Below are 27,672 nucleotides of genomic sequence, written 5' to 3'. Positions count from 1 at the left end.
GTACACCTTATTAAGATGTTTAAAATATTTATTGAATATTAATTAAAACGTTTAAATAATTATTCACTCAATTTGCACATAGTCACATTCTAATAAAAATGACAATAATAATAGTCCTGATAGCCAAATGTTAGCAATGTTAAGAGATATAAATTACTATAATATATGTATTTTTGTTATTAAAAATTATATGTTACATTTTTCAGATTCTGGACACATGACAAACTTGTGCTTCGCTATGCACATATCAATTGGTAAGTAAATTCATTCATCATATTTGCATGTGATTACTTAATTACAATGGAGTTTAAAAAGGAATAACAATCTCAAATATTAATATAATATAACCAATTATATTTCAAATTTTATAAGAGTACTTATCTTAAACTTGTGATAAAAATAATAACATAAATTACTTCAAAAATATTTCATTATTAAATTCAGATTAAAAGAGAGGGAAAAAAATTATGTATAAATTCACATAGTAAAAATTATATATAGAAAAAAATATATATTTCTTATTTTTATTAATAATAATATATCATTAAATATATCAGTAAATTATTAAAATGCTTCTGCTTGCGGTAATAGATATTTAATAGAATGTTCTTCCTTCTTTTGTACAGCTAAAAAAAATCAGGATATTACAAAATATAAATCATTTTTATACTTAAAGAACTAGTTGTTTCATAACTAAGATATAATTATATATAGTACTTGTATACTGTAAAAAACATTACTTCATTGAGAGTTAAATTGAGAGATCAACTGAATCACAATTGGATCAATGGGAAAGGTGCAGACATCGTCCATATTCTTAATATCCTTATATGCATAACTGAAGCCCTCTCTGTTTTATCAATGTTTATTTTTTCTCTAAAATTAACGTATTTTGCTAACTCTTAGTTGTTTCTGAAGCTGCATATTCTGTGCCTTCAAACTGTCTTAAGTGAATCTAAAAAAAACATACATTATAAAATGATAAGATATATATAATAAGATATATCTGATTATAATAGATACATTAAATTGTAATGGAATTTTATAAATTTACCTGCAAATGTAGATTAACTTCGGCGGATCGACTTAAATATGGAAAATTTCCACCAGTTTTCAAGTGTGCTAGTTTTGCATTTGGATAGCATTTATACATGTCTTCTCGAGTTGCATTTGATAAAGCATAATCATCAAAAACGTCTATTATTGTCACAGGCAAGTGACATATTTTTTGCGGTTGTACATAGCAATTTATGCAATTCATTGTTAAACGTGATGCTAATTCAGATTGCGTTAAACTTTCCAGCTAGAAAGTATAGTATCAGTATATATATGAATTTAGAAATCCAAATTTTTAGAGTAAGCAATTTGTATATTGCCTTCTATTTTCAATATAAGAAAAATAAGGTCCATACCTGTTCCACCATGAAATCAATTGCTTCTACGATCTCTCCATCAACCTTTTGTGTTGCAAAATTTCCCATTATCATTTTTTTTAGTACCAATGAAGGTAAAATCCAAAAACTGTAAATAGTATAAAACGTATAGTATGAAATAGTATAAAACGAGGCAATATAAGAAATCTCTTACTAAAATATATAGAATAAACTGAACTTTTTAAAACATGCGACTTACATTCCTGCAGAATCATTGGAACTAAATATAGATGTATCTGTAAAAGTGTTACACAAAACTAAGGATACTACTCTAGGGCAGTGAGCATTTATCTCTGTAAATTTCTGTGCCAGGAAGCCACCTGTGGACATAAATATATATGCTTAAATATTTTTCATTTTTATAAGATTAGGTAGATCTTTAAAAAAGAAAACAGTTTGCTTATACATTCTAACCTAGGGAAGCACCGAAAAGATGAACCTTGTCAAGTTCTAGATAATCCAACAGTTTTCTAAATCCATCGCACCAATCCTTTATACTCCAATAAACTGGTGGCTCAACCTATAAAGATAAACTTTTTATTTAATATTGCATACTAATGCAATATTAGCGAAATCTTTTGAATAACTTTATACATATTTAAATGCTTCAGAATTTCACATACTCGATATAATACTCACTGATATAACTCTGTAACCTTTGGCAGCCAGACCTAATATTTGCTTAAAAAATATATCAGCAGTACCGCAAGCTGGTGGAAGACATATAAGTGGGCACTTGATAGTTTTTGGATTGGAATCATATACCTTCCATCCCTGAAACAATTGCAAGAAAGATTTCAGAATAAAATTGCTGTTTTATTACTTATTTCTATGCTCAAATCTCTCTCTCTCTCTCTATCTCTCTCTTTTTGAAATAAAAAATTATATCTTTGACTTATGAAAAGATCAATAATGAAAAGAAAGGAAAATTTATAAACAACTAAATATCGAATTATGGAAAATCAATGAGAGGAAATAAGAACCTTGATGCCGTTGGCATCGACGATAATTTTCCTGAGTGGTACAGAACTGCGAAAACTCAAGTACTCCTGAGAACGTGATAAATCACTTGGGTACGAAGACATATTTTAACCGTTTACAACGTCACTCAATAAATATACTGTATTATCACTCAATGATAGCTTGCCGCGTTATTCTAGATATCGGGGAAGAAAACACATTAATACGTTTACGTGTTTGTTGCTATATATGTATTTGTGATCACCTACAAATGCGTTACACGACAATCGGAGCGTATGATTTTTACGTGTGACAACGCTAGCGAGCGATCGGAACAAGCAAGTCCAAAATTATAATTTTTTCAACGACACCAGTACTGCTCGTACGCTTCCACCTCATTTTATTATCAAACATTGTCACTCTATTTGAAATCAAATAGTGTCAATAATATTTTTGGCAACAAGATTACAGTTCAATCTTTCTCGAGACGCGACTAACCTAACCTTGCTACGAATAAGGAAAGTTAGAAAACATGATAACAACTGTTGAATAAACCGTTAAATGAGCGCTTACTGAACACAAAGCTATTCCATTAAAAACACTATTTTTTAATAATTTAGTGTGAGAAGTTTATATTATTCTTGAGGAAAAATTATATATATATATATATATATATATATAACTAAAAATTAAAAGAAAAAGAAATTACTCAAGTGTGTTGTTCAATTAAACTCGCATACTACTCAGGTTTTATCTTTTTTTTACTTTTTTATTTAATTATTAAGTGAAAAACTTGATGTTCATAGAGTATTATTTAATTACAATATTATATGATGTTACATCATAATTATAATACACGTGTGTATATACAGGGTGTCCCACCAAAAGTGGCCACCCCCTTTTATTGTTTAAATTAAAAGAGATAGACCATAACAAATATATATCAAATTAAATATTTAATTTGATATATATTTGTTATGATCTATCTCTTTTTTCTTTTAATTTTTAGATTTTTGTCTTTAATTAAGGCAATATTATACTTTTATCCAAAGCATTTTTTATTTTATATTTTTTTTATTTTTTTTTTAATAACATAACATATGTTGAGACTATTTCAAATTAATTCACAAACGAAAGAATACAGTCAAGAGAATACTATATTGGCTGACAATAGAGAATGCTCTTCTTAAAAATGACATCTCTAAATAACAAAGCTTTTTCTTGAAAAGATTTCTAAAGGTTTTTAAAGATCACAAGCTTTTTTTTTTTTTTGTTGCTTTGGGGCCCGACAATGCTCTTGCAGAGCCGAAACCTTAAGGAGTGGGGAAATCTTCTAAAAGACCCCCCTCCGCGTGCAATATGCAGTCCTAGTGACCGCACTGCGGAAGGGGAGTGTGGGATTCACCACCTAGCCTTTGGCTGAGGTGGTGCCTACCTACTAAAACCCCACTCCCTTAAACTTTGTCGTCGCCATGTCATTTAGTGGGAGAGGGCCGGGAAAACCTTGGAGGTATAACTTCCAGCCCTCCCCCTGACAAGCCCTGTTAGGGGCACATCGTCTCTCCTTTTGGAGTGGGAGGCTTTCACCTCCTCCCTCTTCTAAATATCCCTTATACTGGGGGCTGAGGAAGAGGGACAAGTGCCCAAGGGGCCCAATCTTCCCATCTCCCTCTCCCCCTGACCCTCACCACGGAGTTTAGCCTATATAGCCTTACTCCGTGGGAGGCCTCTCATTCACCCGCTTCTCCAGGATTTTAACCTTGGTTGGACGGGTGGGGGTGCAAGATCACAAGCTGTGCCTCCCGATTGTAACATTGTCTTTCCTTTTTTCCCTGCACATAGGAGCCCATTATTGATGAAAAATTAATCAATTTTTTTCTCTTATTGTCAATTGGTTGCAATGGCGCACCCAAGGGGGGGGGGGGTTTTGACCCCCAAACCCCCCCCCGAAATTTTTAATATGCTCTATTTTTTTATTAACTCAACAGCAAAAAGTAAAAAATTTGTAGTTAAATAAAATGCGTTCAAACATTCATATTTTTTGTCTGTTCTTAATTAGAGTCACAATTTTAATAATTTAAAATTTACACCAATATCCTTGCACACAAATAATTGATAGCCTCTCCAGCTATACTGCTGTTCGAACGTATATAATTTCTATTTTAGGATAATTTTATATTGAAAACTAAAAAATATAAAAATGTTACATAGTTTAATAAAAAATACAATTTATTTTTATAGTAGCATAATTATAAATTGATATTGAGTTTTCTTCGTTTTTCGGCCAATTTATTTATAATAGAATCAATTGTTGGGGTCATATAATTGTATATGTGCAGGAGGGTTAAACCATTTAATCTGTTTTCTAATGTTGAACTTTTTAAATAATTTTTTAACCGACGTAATGTGGAGAAAGATCTTTCGTTCTCTTTTGTTCGTTTCTCTAGTTACAAGTAGTATCGCTAATATACATATGTAGCAGTATCTTGATGTTCGGTAACATGTCATCGTCACAATGTTTTAAAGAGCTCAAAGTATCTTTTGGCCATTCTTGCTTAATCATAATATGAATGCCTTGCCTTTCATAATATGAATATCTTAAAATAGATATTATATACGTTCGAACAGCATTTACTCTCTCTCTTTTTGCTGTTGAGTTAATAAAAAAATAAAGCATGTTAAAAATTTGGGGAGGGAGTTTGGGGGTCAAACTTCCCCTCCTCCTTTGGGTGCGCCACTGACCAGACTTATGATCATATTGTTTCATTTTGTGTGTGTGCGCGCGCGCGTGTGTGTGTGAATTTTAACCCCCCCCCCCCGAAAAAATAACTTGAGTGTGCCACTGACTGGTTGGTTATCGCGTCGTTGCGCGGCGTTGTAAGCGTTACCACGTGTAGGAGCCATAACAGTTAATACTCTTGTTGCTAAGCGCAAGAACAGTACTAATTACAAATAAAATAAAACTATTTACTTCTTATAAACATAACTTCGCACGCATTTAAGGGGGTATTATCGTTTATTGTTTCGAGAACTAGGAAAAAGGGTGTAATGAATTTTTTTTTTAAACTTTAAGTATGATTTATCTTAAACTTCATACACATAATAATATTTTATTTATAATTAGTAATTTTTGTAAATAAAAATAATGAAAATTATAATAATTATAAAAATGTTTGCGCGACGTCTCCGAGCCAGCGTTACCAATTTTCGTCCTGGGTTTCCACGCACACAATCGATTGTGTGCACGGACTCTTTATTTTGAAATTTCGAGTTATTTTTCTTTTTCATGAACTACTTTTATCTAATTTTATATTTATTTTTGTCTTTTATAAATTATAAAAAATTAAACAATTTTTTAAGTTCTATTCCCTTAAGTTTTGGGAAATAAAGAATTAAAATTAAATTCCTAGTTTGCTAGTATTCGGATAATAAACATGAGACACAAATTTATACAAATGTGGAAGTAATTGGAAAGGGGATGATGCACGCTTCTATACAGGGGTGTGGCCCCATGATGTACGCGTAGCAACGATGTATACGCTTGTACGTATCCGACACGTACATACGTCTATCCGTCGACCTATGAACTGCAAGATTAACGATGTTTCGCACTATTACCTCCGGCCGTTGCTTTGCCACCCCTCATTCCATCTCCATCACCCTCTCCTTTACCCTTTAACATCGGCTTTTCTTCTTCGCTGTAGCAACATCTGTAATGCGAAAGAAACATACAAAAGTAAGAAAAAAGATATATTTTACAACATTGATTGTAAAACCTTATTATTACATCGATCTGCTTATTATACGCGTGAGTCGAATTCGATTTTAGTCGAAATCGAGATTAAATCGAGACTAAATCGAGACTAAATCAAAGAAAGAAATTTAAAGAATTTTTTTCTTTTCTTCTATACTGAGAGTTTCTTCTATATCTGAGTTTTCTAACATTTTTCTAACGTTTTCTCATATTATTTTGCAAACATACAGGGTGTCTCATGAAAAGTTGCTGAGACTGATTAGCTGTCATTTTTGAACGTTATAATTCTGACGCATTTTGAAAATATAAACCATTAAAATTAGTAAAATTTGGCATTTTTTATAAACGTTTATTTAATAAAAAAATATCTCCGATTGTTTTTAGTTTATATGTAAATAAAACAGCAAAATGTCCTCTGCTAGAAAATATTTTATTTTTCTTGCTTCCTATGTGCGTTTAAAAATGACAGCTAATTAGTTGTAGGGTAAGTCAGGGATAGATGACGATACTTTCTTAAAATCCTAACTTACTCTATATTCCGATTTAAGGCCCATTTATACATATCTATATCGAATTTTATACATATATATATCGAATCTAGCATTCGTGCACGGATTCGATTCCATATGATTAAAGGCCCATTTATACATATCCGTACCGTATCCGGATGCTGAATAGTGTAAATACTTACATTTAATCATATGGAATCGAATCTAGCATCCGTGCACGGTACGGATACGGTACGGATATGTATACCCGAATCGAAATTTAAAACCTACTATAAACCTCATACATGGTTATTTGTGCCTCTAATAATGTTCCTTGACCTACAAGTTCTATCTTGAAAGTGTTATGTCTTCTTTTGGCCTTTCTTTAATCTTGTTGTCCTAGAAAACCCTTATTTTTATTAATGTTAAACATACAATTCCTACTTTCGTTCTTACAACTCCTACCTCTTTTGAATCTCCAAATCTTATCGAAATTTCTAGCAATAAAAATATTAATATTCAATCTATAATTGAGTTCAATTTCTATTATATCAGATTAATATAATAAATGTTATAATCAGAGGCGGACTGGACAGGAGAGATACCGAGAAATTTCTTGGGGGGCCCTATGTTTTTGAGGACCCCAGTGGCCCCCAAATCCAAATTTTTTTAAAAAATTTTTTATGCAAGAAATTAATAATCTAAATTCTAAATTATCAGATTGCGACAGTTGAATAACGACGTGCTTTCCTTCTCTAACCAAGATAGCGCTGAGCACGAGTTAGCGTTAGTCAACTATCTGTAGTGCGTCACTGTCTTTCGTGTTCTCCTTTCATTTTTTTTTATAATTCGTCTGAAAGGTTATGGCAACTGACAATTTATAAAAGAATATTTACTAAAAGCCAAAGAAATATTATTTTATTATTAAATAAAATACATGCACTATACATGGTTATTTATTTTACGTATGCTACCTTTACTACAATAAAAAAAAATTTACAATAAAAACAACAACAAACAAATTAAAGGACAAAATATCTCCAAATTTCATTAAAACACGTTTGACCTTGAACTAAAAAAATTTTTTGCCGCGGCGCTTTAGAGTGGGGGCCCTTTTTACAAATTTTCTCGATGGGCCCTGGTGTTCCAGTCCGACCCTGGTTATAATATAAAATAAATAATAACAAATGAATAGTAGTAAAAAATATTTTTAAAAATTAAGTGCAACTCAGTATTATATTTAGTATTATAAATAACTAAAAATTTATTTGAATAAACAAAAAACAATTAAAATTCAAAATTTTATTTAATATTTTATTACATATCTGACCTATAATTCAAAATTATTTAATATTCTATTACCACATTTACTTTATTTATATTTAATGCATATCTTAATTTCAATAAGCGCAATACATTAATTATGTAATTTACTTAACTGCAGATAGATATGTAAGAGATAAGTGAATATTATTTATATAATATTTGCTTATAGTAGCCTATTTACAGTTATAAGCAAATTATAATAATTAATATATTGTTTATTGAAATCAAGATACATTAAATGCAAGTAGAGTATATGAGATAATAGATTATTAAGTAATTTTGAATATTTATTTTCTAGAAATACATATTTATAGAACCTGGAGCCTTTTTAGAGGTTCTCAGTAGATACTCTTTTGAGCTTCCACATGGAAAAAACGGCAATAAGTAACAATTTTTAGTATCAAAGGAGGGCAATAGCCAATGTAATGTTATATCTATATATATGAATTAAAGCTTACATTGGTTCTCCAAATTCGACAAAACTTGTAGGTTTAATCTAGGCTAAAAATTTTGACTCGGGTAGGTAAATGGGCCTTTAATAGGCTTCAGTGTAGCGTTCAGATTTTTGAGTCTCATTTTGTATCAGTTTGCCATATCGAGAGCATTCTTTTAAAATAAAGAAATGGATAATGAAAAATTGATAGAATTAGTGCAACAACGCATCGAATTATACGATCTTTCCCATCCAAAATATCCTTGATGGAATTTATAAAGAAAAACTGTGGCAGAGTATTTCTCAAGAATTTGACCAACCAGATAATTTTACTCATGATAAATATTATTTTACAAATCAATTTTTATATTCATTATAAACATTATTTTATTTAACAATTTAAAATTAGTTATAGGCTCCAAAATTACCAATAATTAGGAATAAGAGGCGAAAAGAGCCGTTGCAAGGTGTTCGTGCATAAAATCAAATTATATTATAGATATAAATTACATTCAAAATCAAACGTTTCTGCCTATGTTAGGCCTTCTTCAGTGACATTACCAAAAATTACAAAATAAATACATTGTCTTGATAGTCGAAACATTAAAAATTAAATAAATAAACGCTATAAGCTACGCAGTGATTTCTTCTTATTAATTAGAATCCAATGTGAGGATATATACAATTGGAATTCTAATGGAAGAGCCAGAGATAGATTTTGTCCCATGATTCGCCTTCAACACTCATAATAAATATTACGTTAAAACTTAAAAACCAAAGTGTCAAAATCATAGGAATAAATGTGTCAACTTGGTCAAATGGTTGAAAAGGTAATGTGACACAGATGTATGTCTCAAGACTGATGTTTCAAAATTCACGGATGCGATCCAGATATGTGTAAATACTCATATCCAATCAGACGCGTTCTTAAGGTCATTAAAGCTTCGGTGCAAGGTGCAAATAAAATAAAACAGTCGAATCACTTCTTTCCGAGCGCTAGTTTATCATTAGATTTTGTTCCTCTCTTGTTCTCCCACAGTTTTCGGTTCCCAAGTATTGCGAGTATTTTTATACAAAAATATTTGAGTGCCACATTTAAAATGTGTTATTTCCTTATAATTCTTTATTAAAAAAAAAATCAAAAATTCATAAATGTTCACCACGCACCAGGGGCCCACGGATCCCGGGGCCCGTCAGTGTATCGCACCGGTTGTCGCTGTATCCAGTCTTACGGGTATACAGTCTGCGATACAGAACGGATACATACATTCCTTCATTCCAGATTTTCCGCAAGGCAGGTTATAGAAATGTAATCTGGTTTGACTAGAAACTGACTAGAAAATTCGAAGATAGAACAATTCAGTATTTGCTGACTCTTTTTAGAAATGTTTAAATGTGAAATTTTTTTGGCCAGTAAGTTGTTGAACCGATTTTACTGAAGATGGTCAAAAAGAACGGAAACGTATATATAACAATAAAAAAGATTAAATTAATTAATATAAGATATTTTTGAGTGTTATATTTAAAATTGATTGATTATTCTGTGTCAAATTTTAGTCAAAAAACTCATGTAATTTTCAATTTAACAACCGATTGTACTGAAGATGATAAAAAAGGATTGATCGAAACGTATACGTAACAATAAAGAAGATTAATAAACAACCAACGACCGGTTTTAGCTGTAGATCCTCGACTCTTATAAATTAATTACCAGCTTTATTGATAAGAAAATTTTTATTTAATATACACTGGTCCTTTTCCGCTCGTTGTGTCGAAAATGGAATGCATCGATATTATAATATATCGGTTTAAACTATTGTTTTAATACATAAAGCATTAAACAAAGGGCAAGAATATGTATGTGAGAAAATATGAAGAAGATTGGATCCTCCCTCAACATTATGGTTCTACACTTTTCGTTTGTCGCTCTCTTTCTCTCTTTTTGGTTATCTGTATCATCGTTAACCGACGATTCTATCGTTTTAGTCTTTTTCTATCTTGGTACATCGGCGAAACCGATGGGATATACTACTTGTAGAAGTGTAGGCGAACGTGGCAGGATGCGAGGGTACGTATTAGCGACCTGCCACTCAGGGAACGAAGGGCGGTGGTTGATTTTTTTCATCCCCACGCCCTCCACGTACGTGCGTATACGCGCAACGAGCACGACTGGAATTCGTTTAACCTTCACGGAGACGAGCAATAACGATTTAGTTCCCTGAAAACGAGTTTGCTGCGCAAATCGTTAAATATATTCAAAATGAGATGCCGCATAGCCATAGAAGTGTGAAACGATTCCTCTGGCGTTAATCCTTTGTATCTCGCACGTGTCGTTAATAACACGCGTTTAAAGATTCTTGTCGCTGCTACACCCAATTATAACCAATTAATTGTCATTTTCATCATTACAGTTCAATTCACGTTTGCGCGGCGTATTTACGGAACGGACTTGGCTCTAAGCGATTCAAAGCGACAAGTACACCAAGTGCGCACGGCATCGTCAACGTTTACATTGGCAGAACCCGGTAAGTCATTAATAATCGATACGCGGAACTTCGTTTCTGTCTCGCGTTAATTCGACGTATCGAATCGAACGACACACCGCGCTCGTTAATCTTCCTCTTCGAAGCGTCACTCCCAGCGATTTATTTAAAGAAGGCATGTTGTTTTTTTTCTTTCATTCCACCAGTCTTTTTCATCATGCGCAGAGCACAAGCTCGTACTAAAGTTAATTAATGCGATGAGTATTATCGGTATATGCGGGTACGATACGATAACGTATTGGTGCAAACGAGAGTACGTAATTTCATCGTGTTTTTTATTTCTAACGAATCCTCCTGTTTGCATTGCGTAGTCTACTTGAATTTTGTGTTTTAGTTTATATGTTAAACATATAAAACACTAGATACGATAATATATAAAGTATTAGACAGATGTATTGGATTTGTCAAAAAATTTCCAACAGAATATAATACATTTTTAATAAATTTGCTACTATATACATTAAACAATTCTAGCGATTGAAAAATTAACCGAATTTTTTAAAAGACCCAATAGCGATATATGATATTTTCATTATATATTGTTGCGTCCCTGTATTTCGTCTCATTGAGAGCAGAAGATTCGTCTCCAGGGAAACGAATCTTCTGCTCTCAATGAGACGAAATACAGGGACGCAACACTATATATAAATTTAATCCGCAAACTGATTGTAGAAAATTGAATTCATTCTGAAAAAATGGATAATTAACAATTTGAAATATTGTTCCATAGTTTTGTCACGCTTCCGAACAGATTTTCTTCACACTTTTGACATTATATGTATATCTAGATATATAGGTCTATGTCCATAATTTTTCACGAAAATCATTATGGAACAAGAATTCATAGAGTGTCAGCATTTTTCAAAAGTAAAATCTATAGATATATTTTCCACAATTTATTTTCTCTCGGCTCTATCTTCTCTTTATTAAGGCAGCAAGAAAATAAGAATGTCTAGATGTCCTTGATATTTAGGCAAGAATCTTGTGTATTTTCGTTGAGTTATGGCTATTACAATACAAGGTTAATTTTGTGAGAAATTTAGAGAGGTCTATAAATACCTATAATAAAAGAGAGGTCATTAATCTTTTGACGGTAATTTCGGTTTGCAGTGGCGACATTCGTGCTCTTCTTCATGCTCTTTTCTATCTCGCTCGTTTCCTCCCTCCTTGCTACCACTACCCTCCCTCTATATATCTTACCCGTTCTCGCACTTTCTAGGATAATTAATGATCCCGAAAGCGATCTGCTCATGGTTGTCTCGTCTTGGGGTAATCTTTCCCCGTCTCGCTTCCGTCTCTCACCCGTCTCTCTCCTGTCTCGCTTCTGTCTTGTTACCTCTGCATCCCTCCACCTTCTTCTCCTCGTTGCTAATCTTTTTTTCGAGTTAAATAATCATTTTCCGGCCTTAATATCGTAGCGAAATTAATGAAAAGCTAAAGAATTTATAATTATTTTAATATCGCAATTGATAAAGATAACTATATACGCAAATTCGATCATTTGCCATATTACATTATTTACTCTTTTATGCTACTAAAACTAAGTATAAAAGTAAAGAAATCGAAAAAAATTCTTGCTTATAATTTTGTATATTTTTATTCTATATCCCAAAAGTCAATTTCTATTGTTCAGTTGATTATTGGTACTATAAATCGCATACTATGAAAAAATCTGACAAAGAAATAGGAAGCATCGCTCTTCAAAGATTTACATAACAGCCCCAGGTGTCCAACATTCTTTCTAGAATTTTAACCGCCGTCAATCTCTAATTATCTGCAAACAGGGAGACTGTAGTAGTGATTGTTCTCTCCCTTCTCTCGCTTTATCTCTCTCTCTCTCTCTCTTTTCCGATATTCTAATATTTTCATGACAATCGAGTCGACCGGAGGGAGCTGCTAGACGCCGCACGGTATTATCTCGTCTTGGATAATTCCTTCGGAAACGACTTGGTCTTCTCCTTCTTTTTCTATCACAACTCGCGTCTCCCATAGTTCGTCGAATGAATACGGAAGCGACGAAAGCTGGAATTTCCGGTTGATTCGGCACACTAACGATGGGGTGGTTTAACGCCCCGTAGAGACAGCTACGTAGCTCGCGCGCGATCCCCCCCATTGTCAGGCGTTTGCGCAATCTGTCTCGTCGACAATTTGCACAATAATGGACATGCATCGGCGAGGAACAAATTAACACCGTGGCCGTTAGAAATCGCGGTTTCACCAGCGTTTCGCGTTCAATGCAATTTATCTGTTTTTTTTTTTTTTTTTTTTTTTTTTTCTTTTCAAGATCTTTGCAATGTTGTATGTAAATACTGAATACAACGCTTGTGTGAAATCCGGTTCGATGGTAAATCATTTGTGTCGTACCGTTCAAACTTTACAGTATGCGATTTAGGCACGATTTCGCATGATTAACGCGCAGAAGAAAAATCACCAAGCGATACACGTAATTAGAAATTACTGCCCTAGATTCTTATGAGGCGATTCCGCGAACCGTTGAGAAAACCACTTGAGGCTGAATATCGGTTCTTGCATCAATATTTAATCGCAGCTAACAAGATGACGATGGTATGCGCGCCACCCAGACGGACTATAAAAGCACGAGGAGCTGTAATAGTCAACTCTCGTACATACTCGGTACATCCTTATGCGGCCACGTATATTGTCGAGACAAAGAGGAGAAAGGAGAGAGAGAAAGGAACGGGAAGAGGGGGAGGGGGGAGTTTCCGCGGTGAAAAAGAAGGTGACGAGAGATCTCGTCGAGGGAGATAGAGCAAATAATCCATCCTCGCGCCGTTCGCTCGCAGTTAGCCTGAGAATTGTCAATCGAAGGTGCCAAGAAATAAGAGAACATTTTGAGGCGCGGCTTTTCAAACATCCTTCCTTTGAATGTGACCGCGGACTCTCGTTCGCCTCGTATAATTATGAGCATGCCCGATTGTACGTGTTTGGACATGCCGAGTCATGAATATCTGTGTTCGATAGATGATAAATTCTTAGTTATTCGCGCGCTGATGTACTTCGCAAAACTGCTCGAGTCTTTATGTACATCGTGCCACTTTTATCATCTTAGCTTTTACGAATTTATTCTAAGCGGCGACGTTAGAATAAATTCTAACGTAAGTATTGTATGCCAGATACGATATTGTACGCCGACGTTAAAATAAATTCTAACATCTGGCGAAAGAATATTTTTCGAGGAGTATAAAGAGAGAAATATATTTTACGAATGCAGAAAGCGCCAGAAAAGAAATCCATTAATCTAATCCGTTAATTTCAAATCTTCTTGTAATCTCTTAATTTTATCGAGCGGATGTTCATGAGTTCTGATTATGATAATCAATTCGTTTTAGAATTATATAGTTCAATAGTTTTCTAAATTTCTGATTGTTCTCGAATGAACAACACAAAGACGCTTCATGTCAATTATCAAGAAATTGATGATTTCTTTATATTTCTTTTAAAAAAATATTATTTCTCAAAACAAAGTATCGATTTCGAGTTTTTTGCTTTTCATAAAGATTTAGACCTGATTTACAATGTGCTTCTTGCTCATTGCTTTTTATGTGTTTATTGCATGGAGTCAAGAAATACCGTGATGTACAATTTATCCTTTTTGTATTTTCGAAGAACAATATGCCTTTACATAAAGGCAAAAAGGCAGAAAACAAAAATCAAAAAGTATATTATAGATTGGACTTTGACCGCGATGAAAAACAGAGAAAAAAATGGTAAGGCATATAAAAAGAGAAAAAAGCAACTAGAAAAATAAAAAGTAATGAGTTGATAAATATGTATCGCGCCAAGATAAAATAACGGTTTAACGCTTAATGATTATAAAATTAGAATTCAATTTATCTATTAATTAACCTAAATAAAATAATTCGAATTATTTTAATTATAAAAGTATGTGATAAAAAAAGAATATTGACGAAAGGGAAATATATTATGAATTTATATCTTCAGATTTATTAATATGAAAAATTAATGAAAAATTTGATAAAATTGAATGGGTACGCAGTGGAACAAGATTTAAGTGCCGAGAAAAACAAGACAAAGAAATAGTTGGGAAGATAGAAAAAAAGAAAAACAAGAAATACGAGGTGAAGGGAATGTTACCTCGCGAAACAACGCGAGATGAACCTTATTACTGGCGGGATCAAACAGCCGTCGGGGTGTTAACTGTCCGCGTAGCTGATTGTGAGAGGAGAACGAAGAAGCGGTGAGAGAGTTAAAATTTAACACTGGCTGATCGGTAGACAAACGCGCTCTCGCATTCCTTCTTTCTCGCTTTATTTTCCTTCTGGGCGACGATTCACGTTGAGCATTGCCTTTAGGCGCATAAGCATTTTGTTTCTGAAAATATTGCAATATAATACTTACAATACAATACTTGCAAGTCGTACAGGCAATTATTTTAATTCGCATTTGTCCAATGCACTTGCAGTTACGACGATATTTTACACTACATTACACATTCTCTTCAAGAATCATCTTTATCTTTTCAAGCAATTTTACTAGTAGATCACCCGTAGTGATCCGCCCGAGTGGTAACCCCAGGGGCAAATTTCCCATTAGGCTGGATAGGCTACCCGAGTCGAAATTTTTAGCCTAGATTAAACCTACAAGTTTTGTCGAATTTGAAGAACCAATGTAAGCTTTAATTCATATATATAGATATAAGATTACATTGGCTATTGCTCTCCTTTGATACTAAAAATTGTTACTTATTGCTGTTTTTTCCATGTGGAAGCTCAAAAGAGTACCTACTGAGAACCTCTAAAAAGGCTCCAGGTTCTATAAATATGTATTTCTAGAAAATAATTATTCAAAATCACTTAATAATCTATTATCTCATATACTCTACTTGCATTTAATGTATGGATCTTGATTTCAATAAACAATATATTAATTATTATAATTTGCTTATAACTGTAAATAGGCTACTATAAGCAAATATTATATAAATAATATTCATTTATCTCTTACATATCTATCTGCAGTTAAGTAAATTGCATAATTAATGTATTGCGCTTATTGAATTTAAGATATGCATTAAATACAAATAAAGTAAATGTGGTAATAGAATATTAAATAATTTCAAATTATAGGTCAAATATGTAATAAAATATTAAATAAAATTTTGAATTTTAATTGTTTTTTGTTTATTCGAATAAATTTTTAGTTATTTATAATACTAAATATAATACTGAGTTGCACTTAATTTAAAAAAATATTTTTTGCTATTCATTTGTTATTATTTATTTTATATTATAACATTTATTATATTAATCTGAAATAATAAAAATTGAACTCAATTATAGATTAAACATTAATATTTTTATTGCTAGAAATTTTGATAAGATTTGGAGATTTAAAAGAGATAGGAATTGTAAGAACGAAAGTAGGAATTGTATATTTAACATCAATAAAAATAAGGGTTTTCTAGGACAACAAGATTAAAGAAAGGCCAAAAGAAGACATAACACTTTCAAGATAGAACTTGTAGGTCAAGGAACATTATTAGAGGCACAAATAACCATGTATGAGGTTTATAGTAGGTTTTAAATTTCGACTCGGGTATAGCCTAGGGCGGCAGATTTTAGGGGGCGGCAAATTTTTAATTTTTGAATTAAAAAAAAATTTATTAACACTACGATTTGTATTCGAAATACATTCTGATTTTCATCAAAAGAGTCATAATATAAATATGTTCGTGATCATTACTGTTAAAGAGTGTATAAAGTGCTATTTTTTCCGGCGTTTTTGGCGAAATTTATTTCCCGTTTTTCTCCTCCAATTTTTAACCGATTTTGCTGACATTTTTTCTTTAAGTTTTTTTAATATTAAAAATTTTTTTACGTTCTTTACATTTCTGGCTTTATATGCTCGGGGTAACATTAAATATCATAGAAAAAATGTCAACAAAATCGGTTGAGAATTGGAGAAGAAAAACTGGAAACGCGTGCGCGCGAGAGAGAATGTGTTATTTATTATTATTCAAAGAATCCTATATATAAGATACCTGTTTCCTATTTTATTATCTATTTCTTATTTAATTAATAAAAAAATTTCCCCTTGCTCCACTGTCATTAAGGGGCGGCAAATTTGATTCAGCCTAGGAGCGGCAGAAACCGAAATCCGTTCCTGGATAACCCGACAAATTTTGTAGGAACTTTGCCAATGGTTTGCCCTAGAACCTGCCCTGGAAATAAGGCGCCAAAAGGATGGCGTTGAATCGTTGAAATATCTTGAATCAAAATCGGTCTGATTTCCGGTTGAACTTGCAGTCTGAAATTCTGTTCTTTATTCCTAACCAATCGATTCGATTAAATCAAGAATTATTTACGGAATTTTTTCCATAACTGTATAGTACGAGGATCATTCAATAAGTTAAGAGACAAAAGAGACGGTTATACTTTCAAAACAGTTTATTCAATCAATGTAACAATTTATCTATTTTTCAACATAATCTCCTGTAATAGTTATACGCTTGTCCTACTAATTTTTTTCCAACACTAAAGAAATCTCTTCGAGAAGTCTTCTCTTTTCTGCGCTTTAATGGCTATTAATGCTACAAGTAATAAATCCTTTGTGATAACTCGAAATTAAACTTTCTAGAAACTTTGGAACTCTGAAAATTCTGTCAACCTATTCAGGTAGAAATTGTGTCCAATCATTTGATCTATAGTTAGGAAATTCTTTACGATTTGTCCTTTTCTGTTTGTCGTTTCATTCCATAACCGTTCGTTTTTGATGAAATCAAAACTGTAATAGAATGGAAATTTCATAGTTTATAATATTGGAACTATAACTGGATCAGTTATATTATTTTTGGTTTACGGTTTTTTTTCGATTTTTACTCTATATTTTATTACTTTATTAATTTTTAAAGTAGTATAAAAAGCATTTATTCAGAAATATAGTATTATGTTATTAATTATAAAAGAAATGTCAAACTTGGGCCTTAATAATAAAAAATTATTAAAATGTAAATTAGCTATGTTGACCCAGAGATGTTAGATGCTCAAAAAATAATAATTAACTAAATTATCAATTCAAACGTTTCGGCACATTTATTTCGGCCATCTTCAGTGATAGCATAGAATCATAGTTCTCAGTTTCTAGTATCATTTACATTACAGTTCTATTCAGAAACAATTACTAAACTATTTGTTTATAATTATTATGTCCGCCAACAGTGCCTAAATATGATATGCTAGCGTCACTATGATTCTATGCTCGTACAAACCCAGAACTATCGCTAGTAACGCTAGCATATTACATTCCAGCGCGTGAAATGCTTTTAGTAATGACAAGAAATTTTTTTTATTGTTCTTATGGCCAGAACTATTGATATGATGGGTTGAAACGGTAGAACTCTTTGAATACTCGCACTTTATGGCTCATACGTTCGAAATCCGGTGAGATGCTAAAAGATGCTCAAACGGGAAGTTAGCATCTCATTTCTTGAAATTTCATTTTCTTGTTTTTTTGGCGTAATTTGATAGAACTATTGCTAAAAACTATCCAGAATTGTAGAACTATAGTGTATGCGAGCAGAACTGTCGTTTTTTCATGCGATGCCAAAATATAATATGCTAGCTTCACACACGTCAGAAAAGTACTTTACCGTTTTGCAATATCAATAATTATTGAGATAAAATTAAAAACGATTGGAAAACTGTAAAGGACTTTTATGTTCATTCTCCTTATTCTTGTTATTCTTTTACTAGACTATTCTATTTATTCTTAACTGCTCACGAATGTTGATCATTATTTTGAAATACCCTATACACTATATTTCTTTCTATTTTATCAAATTTTTAGAAGAAAAGGCAGAGACAAAATAAAATTAATATATTATAACAAAGGAATTTTACTTTGAAAGAAATATAAAAGAAATCTAAAAGGTAATTGTTCTTTTATCTGTAATTTATAATCCTGATTTATAATCTTTTTGTTTGTCGACATTCTTTTACTATGGTTTTGAATTGTTCGACAAATTTCTTTAGAAAATCTGGAAATCTTTCTATTCGATTGAAAATTAAATTCTATGTAGATTGAGGTTCCGAATTAGCGAAACAATATAATCAATAGAGGCTTAATTTACACCGATTGTTTAGTACGCGACCAAGTACTAAATCAGCTTCTTTGATTGGTGTAGATTTTACACTAAACGATTTATACCTATCGCAGAAGCAGATTTAGTATTTGGTACGCGTACTAAACAATCGGTGTAAACTAAGCCAGAGAAGCTGTTTAGGTCCTAGATACTCTAGGACTTAGGTCCTAGATACTCTAAAAGTGCCTAAAGAATACCTAAGTCCTAGGATCTAAGTTCCAGAGTATCTAGGATCTAAACAGCTTCTCTGGCTTAGTTTACACCGATTGTTTAGTACGCGTACCAAATACTAAATCTGCTTCTGCGATAGGTATAAATCGTTTAGTGTAAAATCTACACCAATCAAAGAAGCTGATTTAGTACTTGGTCGCGTACTAAACAATCGGTGTAAACTAAGCCATATACCCGAGTCGAAATTTAAAACCCATTATAAACCTCATACATGGTTATTTGTACCTCTAATAATGTTCCTTGACCTACAAGTTCTATCTTGAAAGTGTTATGTCTTCTTTTGGCCTTTCTTTAATCTTGTTGTCCTAGAAAACCCTTATTTTTATTAATGTTAAACATACAATTTCTACTTTCGTTCTTACAACTCCTACCTCTTTTGAATCTCCAAATCTTATCGAAATTTCTAGCAATAAAAATATTAATATTCAATCTATAATTGAGTTCAATTTCTATTATATCAGATTAATATAATAAATGTTATAATCAGAGGCGGACTGGACAGGAGAGATACCGAGAAATTTCTTGGGGGGCCCTATGTTTTTGAGGACCCCAGTGGCCCCCAAATCCAAATTTTTTTAAAAAATTTTTTATGCAAGAAATTAATAATCTAAATTCTAAATTATCAGATTGCGACAGTTGAATAACGACGTGCTTTCCTTCTCTAACCAAGATAGCGCTGAGCACGAGTTAGCGTTAGTCAACTATCTGTAGTGCGTCACTGTCTTTCGTGTTCTCCTTTCATTTTTTTTTTATAATTCGTCTGAAAGGTTATGGCAACTGACAATTTATAAAAGAATATTTACTAAAAGCCAAAGAAATATTATTTTATTATTAAATAAAATACATGCACTATACATGGTTATTTATTTTACGTATGCTACCTTTACTACAATACAAAAAAATTTACAATAAAAACAACAACAAACAAATTAAAGGACAAAATATCTCCAAATTTCATTAAAACACGTTTGACCTTGAACTAAAAAAATTTTTTGCCGCGGCGCTTTAGAGTGGGGGCCCTTTTTACAAATTTTCTCGATGGGCCCTGGTGTTCCAGTCCGACCCTGGTTATAATATAAAATAAATAATAACAAATGAATAGTAGTAAAAAATATTTTTAAAAATTAAGTGCAACTCAGTATTATATTTAGTATTATAAATAACTAAAAATTTATTTGAATAAACAAAAAACAATTAAAATTCAAAATTTTATTTAATATTTTATTACATATCTGACCTATAATTCAAAATTATTTAATATTCTATTACCACATTTACTTTATTTATATTTAATGCATATCTTAATTTCAATAAGCGCAATACATTAATTATGTAATTTACTTAACTGCAGATAGATATGTAAGAGATAAGTGAATATTATTTATATAATATTTGCTTATAGTAGCCTATTTACAGTTAAGCAAATTATAATAATTAATATATTGTTTATTGAAATCAAGATACATTAAATGCAAGTAGAGTATATGAGATAATAGATTATTAAGTAATTTTGAATATTTATTTTCTAGAAATACATATTTATAGAACCTGGAGCCTTTTTAGAGGTTATCAGTAGATACTCTTTTGAGCTTCCACATGGAAAAAACGGCAATAAGTAACAATTTTTAGTATTAAAGGAGGGCAATAGCCAATGTAATGTTATATCTATATATATGAATTAAAGCTTACATTGGTTCTCCAAATTCGACAAAACTTGTAGGTTTAATCTAGGCTAAAAATTTCGACTCGGGTATATACACTCAAAAAAATGATCTTCCAATAATAGCTAAAATTTTCTAGGTGTAAAAAATTAACTAAAACAGATAAATAATTAGCAACTGTTGTGATATTGCATATGTAATTACTTAATCAGTTTAGATGACAGAAACAGAATATATATCTGTATTGTTTGTGAACTTTAAAAAGAAAGTTTCTCTAAAGCGCCTATCTATATAAGATCAATCACGTGTTAGAATGCAATGCATAACATTTAGCAATGGTACCTAAATTTTTCAGAAGCTATTGCTAGAACATTACTGCTATAAATTCTATATGTGACAAACAATGTTTTCACAGATACGAAAAATAGCGATACATTTTTGTTGCGATATCTAGAAATCTAACTACATCAGCGAAATATTTTTTTGAGTGTACTGATGAGCATACAGATAAATTCAATCAAATCTAGAAAAAAGGCACTTAATATATGTACACGGAAAAAAAATTTGCTGGCAGCAAATTTTACGCTATTATAGCAAAATATGTTAATTATTATATGAATAACAAAGAGATTTATTATAGATGGTAATTTTATTTGCTGCACATAATTTTGTTACATTTGCAAATTATATAGCTATTATAACAAATTTATTTTTACATTGCTCTAAGAATTTGTATTGGTAATGGCAATTTTGCTGCATTAGCAAAATACATTTGTTATAAATAAATTATTTTGTTGTAGCAGCAAATTAATGTGCCAGTTATGAACAAATGTACTCAACAAAATTTATCTATTCTACTAGTAAAACAGATTTTGCTGATATATTTGAAAAATTAGAAATTATAGCAAAGTTTTGTCGCTATCATATCTAATATGCAATAGCAACGACGATTTTGCTGCGATAGCAAATTTTTTTTTGTGACTAGTATATTCGACAGAGTTCGTTATTTGTTAATTGACTTAAATTTAGATTGGGGAAAAAAATTAGTGATTTTTTCAAAGAAATTCACAGAATCAAGAAATGAATTCGTACACATATAAGTGTTAGTAGCGGGCGGGTCGTACGCCGGTTGCCCGCCTACCTGGTGTTCTGGCGCATTGGAACGGCCTCCGCCTCTCCACATAGAATTGGTGGAAGTGGTGGGACTTGGTGCTCTGAGAAGGGGATTCGGAAGTGAGGCAGGCGCTTCCCGCTCAACTCAGATCGTTGTAGAACGTGAGAGCGTGCGCGTCTGACGTAGCCTTTCACCCTTTCGCGCCGCGGTTTGACCTTAGAAAAGCCAGCTGATCGTTCGCGAGTTAGAGTTCGTTCGTTTACCTTTCGTCGCCGAGGTTGACGATGTTAAAGCGTGTCGTCGCAGCATCGATGTCGGGCCAATGAGCCCGGTGAAACGAAACGACGCCACAAATCGGCGGCAACTACCGGCGCATCGAGTAACATTCGATCGTGCGTGACAGCGCAGCCCTTTCCCCCGCTCCTGTATCCCCGCTTTCGTCCATCTATGATACACCCCACTCCATCAACCTATCATATTTCGATTCATCCCCCTCTCTCGTTTATCCTCTCTTCCTTCCGCTGCCCTTCAAGCATCATTTCCTCAGAGTTATTCGAAGTACAAACATCGTTCTCGTTGTCATCGGCTAGATTTGCACAGATATAAATACGTATACATATCTCTATTTGTACTTGATCTTATAAAAATTAATTGTGTGTGTGCGCGTATATTTCGTGCTTCTTCGGAAACAACACACTGTTACCGCGGCCGTAGCATTGTATGCACGTACGTATTTTGAAACTTGCTCTTTAAGGCAAAAAGAGTAAAAGGATAATTAAGAATAACAAGACGCGAAATATAAGCGAGAAGAAGGTGGCGAGAGTGACGAAACTGTGTAAAAACATTCATCGATCTTGTTGTCGATTTGAAATGCTACTTTGATACATTTATTTCTCGTAGAGCGTGAAGTTTCCGACGGTACTTATTCGCGACGGAATATTTCGTATTACACTTTATTCAGTTCGCAATCACGATTACGATTGTGCGCACACACTTGTCGCACCACCGTGAATCGCATTTTTGCGAATTTTCATAACGCGTACGCGTTTCGTGTGTCACCGCGTCACAAAAAGCAGCCAAAATTCGGGTTAAAAATCCGGATCCGAGGAAAGAGTCCTCTGCAAGTAGAATGGATCCCGGTAGAGATCCGGATCAGGACCGGGACAATCCTGGTGGAGGTATGGCTAACGGAGATAACGAGATGAATGGAGTTAACGGGGCCAACGGAACTAATGGACAATATCGGTCACCAGAGGTAAATTTTTTATTTTTAATTTCTTTGTTTTTTTTTTTTTTTTTTTTTTTTTTTTTTATTGCAATGTGCGACTTTGCAGCAACTTTTATTCTGTTCTACATTTTATGTATACATATTTATAGTCCATACAAATTTGACGCATAAACTATAAGATAGCTATTGTCAAATTATTATAATTTCATTATTATTAATAATATAATTAAATCTCTTTACAAAAACGTGTGTTACCCCATAGAACTTAATTTAATTACCACTGCTATGATATCTTGTCACTTTATCGTTTTTTCTTGAGTAAGATTGTTGTTTATCGCGTTTTTTTAAATCCATGTCGAATAAAGGTATATTTTATAATTTTTTTCTGTTTCTTGATTCTGAATTGTAGGAGATTCGCATTTAACAAATTTTGAAGTTGGGTAAGTGAGATCAGTACAAAATTTGAATTTTTTAATATATCAATCAATATTTTATATTTGTAATTTACAATTTGAAACGGTTAAATACATTTGGTGTGCGTAGATTTGAAATAGATTTACATTGTGACTCAACTTCGATTTTAAAGTGATTTATGATCTGTCGTTCATTTTGACCATGGGTGTCAGATTTCAGGTTGAATGTTAGGATTGTTGGATTTTTTGCTAAGACTTGAAAGAAGGTCCTTAATATGGTCAAAATGTATACAATTGTTAGTTACGCTTATTGTGCGAGAATCTAATCTCGGAAAAAATTTCAAGCAGTAAGCGAGTCGACGAATTACAGTTAAATATTTTATTTGAAATATCTTTTTAAAAACACTGAGCTGGAATTGATCAGTTCGTGTTTTGTTAATAATAAATTCGATTGAATACACTAATACGCCAATTTGCACTAATTGGTACAAATTAAATATTGTATAAAATTATGTAAAAGTACAATATAGGTATATAGTGGATTAAGTCTGCGAGGTATAATTCATCATTTTATTATGATCTTTAACAGAACATATGCTGGACATTGTAAAATATTTTATATTTGTATAGAATAGTTATAGAAATTTCCTTACACATTAATATATTCAACCGAGTTTATTATAAATTTTTTAATATATTATTGCTTTTTTGATAAAAAAGATATATATGCATGTTATCCATATCGTAACACAAACTGTCTTGTATTTTTTTAACGCAAACACAAATTTTTTGTGCGCTAAATTGACATTACATGTAGCCTGCTTGCAAGAATAAATCGATCCTTTTCTAATCAGCCAAATCTTTGTACTGTTTGGTCAAATTGCTTCGTTAAAATTTTTAATTATTACTAAACAGTTCTATATAGTAGAATAAAGATGCAAAATAAGCCACTACATTCAAAAAAAGTTTGATCAAAGATGTTATATTGATGCAAGAAGTTTGTTGAAGTTTGTCTATAGAAATTTGTTAAATAAATTTAAAGACAGAATTACAGGGTATTAAACTAATTTTTATTAATTAAAATAGTTGTCATTAATTGTAATATACTTTTTTTTTATTTTAAAAGAAGTTTTTATACAGACACACAATTTTATTGCACTAAATAGAAATTAATAATTTTATCTAAAATATATTTCACGGAAAAGCGACAAACATTTTGCATCAACATAATAATAATAATAAAAAGAAATGCCAGATAATCGAATCAATTAATTATTTATGTAGATACAAACAATGCTTTCTGCAATCTACTCTTGTTTGACGAGCCGTTCATATAAGTTTTCTTGCAATTTCACGACAAAATTCTAACATAAAATCTTATATGAATACCGATAAACTTCGACACGCATTCAATGGATTGAATACATATTTAATATGTACGATTGTGATCGCGTCGATAGAAATACGTGGAAACGATTCAGTCGTGCGTCAATAAGGCGATATTTATTGACAAACAATACGAATCTCGCGTAGCACGCGTTTACTCAGAGAACGTCTCCATATAAATATGTTTTATGTCCTTGATTATTATCGTTTTCATAAAACTTGTTCAAAAAACCATTTGTCGAGGTATAAAGAAAAGAGAACGTAAATTAAAGAAGCACATCTGCATACATAATTTATAATTTAATTAGTCTACACATATACATACACACGTAGAAGCATCTGACGTCTCGTTAGTAACTTTTCACCACATATTTAATATAACAACTTATAAATTTGCAATTTGTTAATGATTTTAATTTTTTAAGTTTGACTTTAATTACTAAGAGAATTAAATTTATTGAATTTGTTTTTAGAAAAATTTAACGACTAAAATAATACTGTATATGAAAAGCTATCAGATAATAGAATTTGGTATCATAAATGGCAAAATTGATAATACTACTTTTAGCAAAGGATCGAATTATTCTTACAATTAATAGTATGTATTTATATGGAAATATCACTGCAACAAATTGTATGCTCAATTTTATCACAGTGAAAATCATATTGTGCTAAACAAGATTCTCGATTTTTTAATATGTCCAAACTGATATTTATAATCATACGAGAAGTATCTCGTGAATAAAAAAAAATTGGAGTAATAGGAACTTAGTATTAGCATTTAAATATTTCGTGATGTAGGTAAGTGTTCCGTGCGCGGAGCAAATGATTGCTGCAATCTGTATTAATAGCGGTAATTTATTTGAAATTTCAAGAAACATGAATCTATTGATCTGTGATTTCTATCGTGACTTTCTGACATTTATGATAGTTAAAAATCGATTATATCGCGTCGTGCATTTTATTTCCATCAAGTTTATATCAGATCTCGAATTATTATAATATAATTGGTTTCGCATTAGGTAAAGCTAACTTAAAAATTCAATTTAATTAATAGAAATTAAATTTTATCTTTTAAATGTACGCGAAAATGATGATGACGAAGAACTCATTTTCTTTATAACCTGATACTGTTTTTCTCGATCATTAACGCTAATGACTATATTTAACACTTTTTCGATAATTATCCGATGTTGTCGCATTTTTCGTTTCTCAAATTTGTACTTACGTGACATCAGTCTTTACGGCTCTCGTCTATCTTGGCGCGTTTTACGTTTCTTGATATTTAATGTATAATTGCCATCTTAAATTATTATCTGCGTTCGCGTGCTAGTCGTGAGTGAAATTTATAAAGCTCCATTTCACGTGAGACTAATATTTTCGCGTGAAAAATAATAGGAGGTGGGCTTTCGTTTCGTGCAAATTTAAAGCTGCGTGTTAATCTTCCGAAACGTGCTAATCGTGTACCGCTCGCATGGAGCGCGGGTACGCGCGTGCTAATGAATAAACGGCTAATAATTTTGGTGCAACAAAAGAACAATACCCGGCGATTTGTCCCCCGACACACTTGTGTTAATATAGATGTATAAGTATATAGGTGTAGATAAACAGGATCGATCTGAGAGTATTTATGTGTGCGTTAGCAGTGCGATGATGCTGCTTGTGTTCGACTATAGGAAAGAAAACTGAGGATAGATGGAGAATAGAGAACCGATAAAGAGGAGATTGGTGAAAGGGAGAGGAAGATAAAAGACTCGCGAAGTTGCGAAAGGGCAAAGGTGGGGAGGGCTGGGGGGGAAGAGAGGGTTCGCGAGCTCGTCGTCGTGTACCGCGCAAGGGCGGGGATTCCCCCTTCGGCCAATCGGATCGACTAGCGAATGCGCTCACCTACGGTACCACCGTCTTGCTGCTTGTTCACCTGCAGACGCCATGTCGTGACGTCATGTCTCATTAGGACGGGTCCCGGCGTTTGCGATATTGTTTTGCCTCTTGCGCGTATCTTCTTTGATCGCGAAAACCATTTGCGAAATTCGTTGATTTTGATTTTGGCGCACAAGAGATTATCATTGTTGAATACATCCTATAGAAAGTTTTCCGTATGCGCTTGTTGCGATAATGAATTATTATGGCGATTTATGATTATTATCTGATTTATTTATTATCTGCAATTATTTATCTTACATTTTTTAAACGCTATGCATAATGCTATTGCATTTGCGACTATTCAATCTATGGTCAAAATTGATTCCTTTCAAAAAATACCAAAGAAATCGTTGGTATCTTTATATGCTTTGTAATCGTTAATTGCTTTGTAGATTCTATAGTATGGATCGTGCATTCCAATCAAACAGATGGTCTTAATGACAAAATAGAGAAAACGACCTTCATGATAATTTATTTTTAATTTTTCGGAATACAATCAATTTTACCTAAGATATCTAAAGATACCTGAGATGTTTTATGCGTTGAATCGTAGCACAATTGGTTCCTGTCATGTTTAAGAAAATACCATTCTTTTCAATGGACTTTTATACTGACCATTAAGTTATACTGCTCTATTCAACTATTTTACGACATCCC

The 27,672-nt window shown here is 32.3% G+C and overlaps 2 protein-coding genes across 6 annotated transcripts in view; one reads left to right on the top strand and one right to left on the bottom strand.

Moving 5' to 3' along the window:
* The window catches only part of LOC105680036 (protein dead ringer-like), a 121,460-nt gene that overhangs the window by 284 nt on the left and 93,504 nt on the right, over positions 1-27,672 (top strand). Inside the window, exons 2-3 of one of the 4 annotated variants that reach the window (XM_067353969.1) lie at positions 207-254; positions 10,806-10,919. Coding sequence is in view for 2 of the 4 variants with exons in the window: in XM_012380453.2 (XP_012235876.1) it covers positions 23,195-23,320 (126 nt within the window). In the remaining 2 variants the exon portion in view is untranslated. Of the gene's footprint in view, positions 1-206; positions 255-10,805; positions 10,920-22,100; positions 23,321-27,672 lie in introns of those variants that run through there. The other 3 variants (XM_067353971.1, XM_012380453.2, XM_012380454.2) reach the window with 3 other exon arrangements.
* On the bottom strand, positions 154-2,906 carry LOC105675825 (maspardin-like). Of its 2 annotated transcripts, XR_010889977.1 has the most exons (9): positions 2,663-2,906; positions 2,417-2,589; positions 2,073-2,207; positions 1,848-1,953; positions 1,633-1,753; positions 1,413-1,521; positions 1,055-1,303; positions 741-955; positions 154-626 (listed from the first exon to the last, which is right to left on the bottom strand). XR_010889977.1 is itself a non-coding variant. In XM_012373254.2 (8 exons), exons 2-8 carry the CDS (start codon positions 2,516-2,518, stop codon positions 896-898), a joined length of 882 nt encoding a protein of 293 aa, XP_012228677.1. In that variant the 5' UTR covers positions 2,519-2,589; positions 2,663-2,906; the 3' UTR covers positions 154-895. The 2 variants fall into 2 exon arrangements, 1 of the variants encoding a protein (XP_012228677.1); XM_012373254.2 differs by having other exon boundaries at positions 154-955.

The sequence above is a fragment of the Linepithema humile genome, chromosome 1 (assembly GCF_040581485.1).
Source record: "Linepithema humile isolate Giens D197 chromosome 1, Lhum_UNIL_v1.0, whole genome shotgun sequence".
NCBI lineage: Eukaryota > Metazoa > Arthropoda > Insecta > Hymenoptera > Formicidae > Linepithema > Linepithema humile.
Note: the sequence above shows the minus strand (reverse complement) of the source record. Positions and strands in the feature narration are given on the sequence as shown.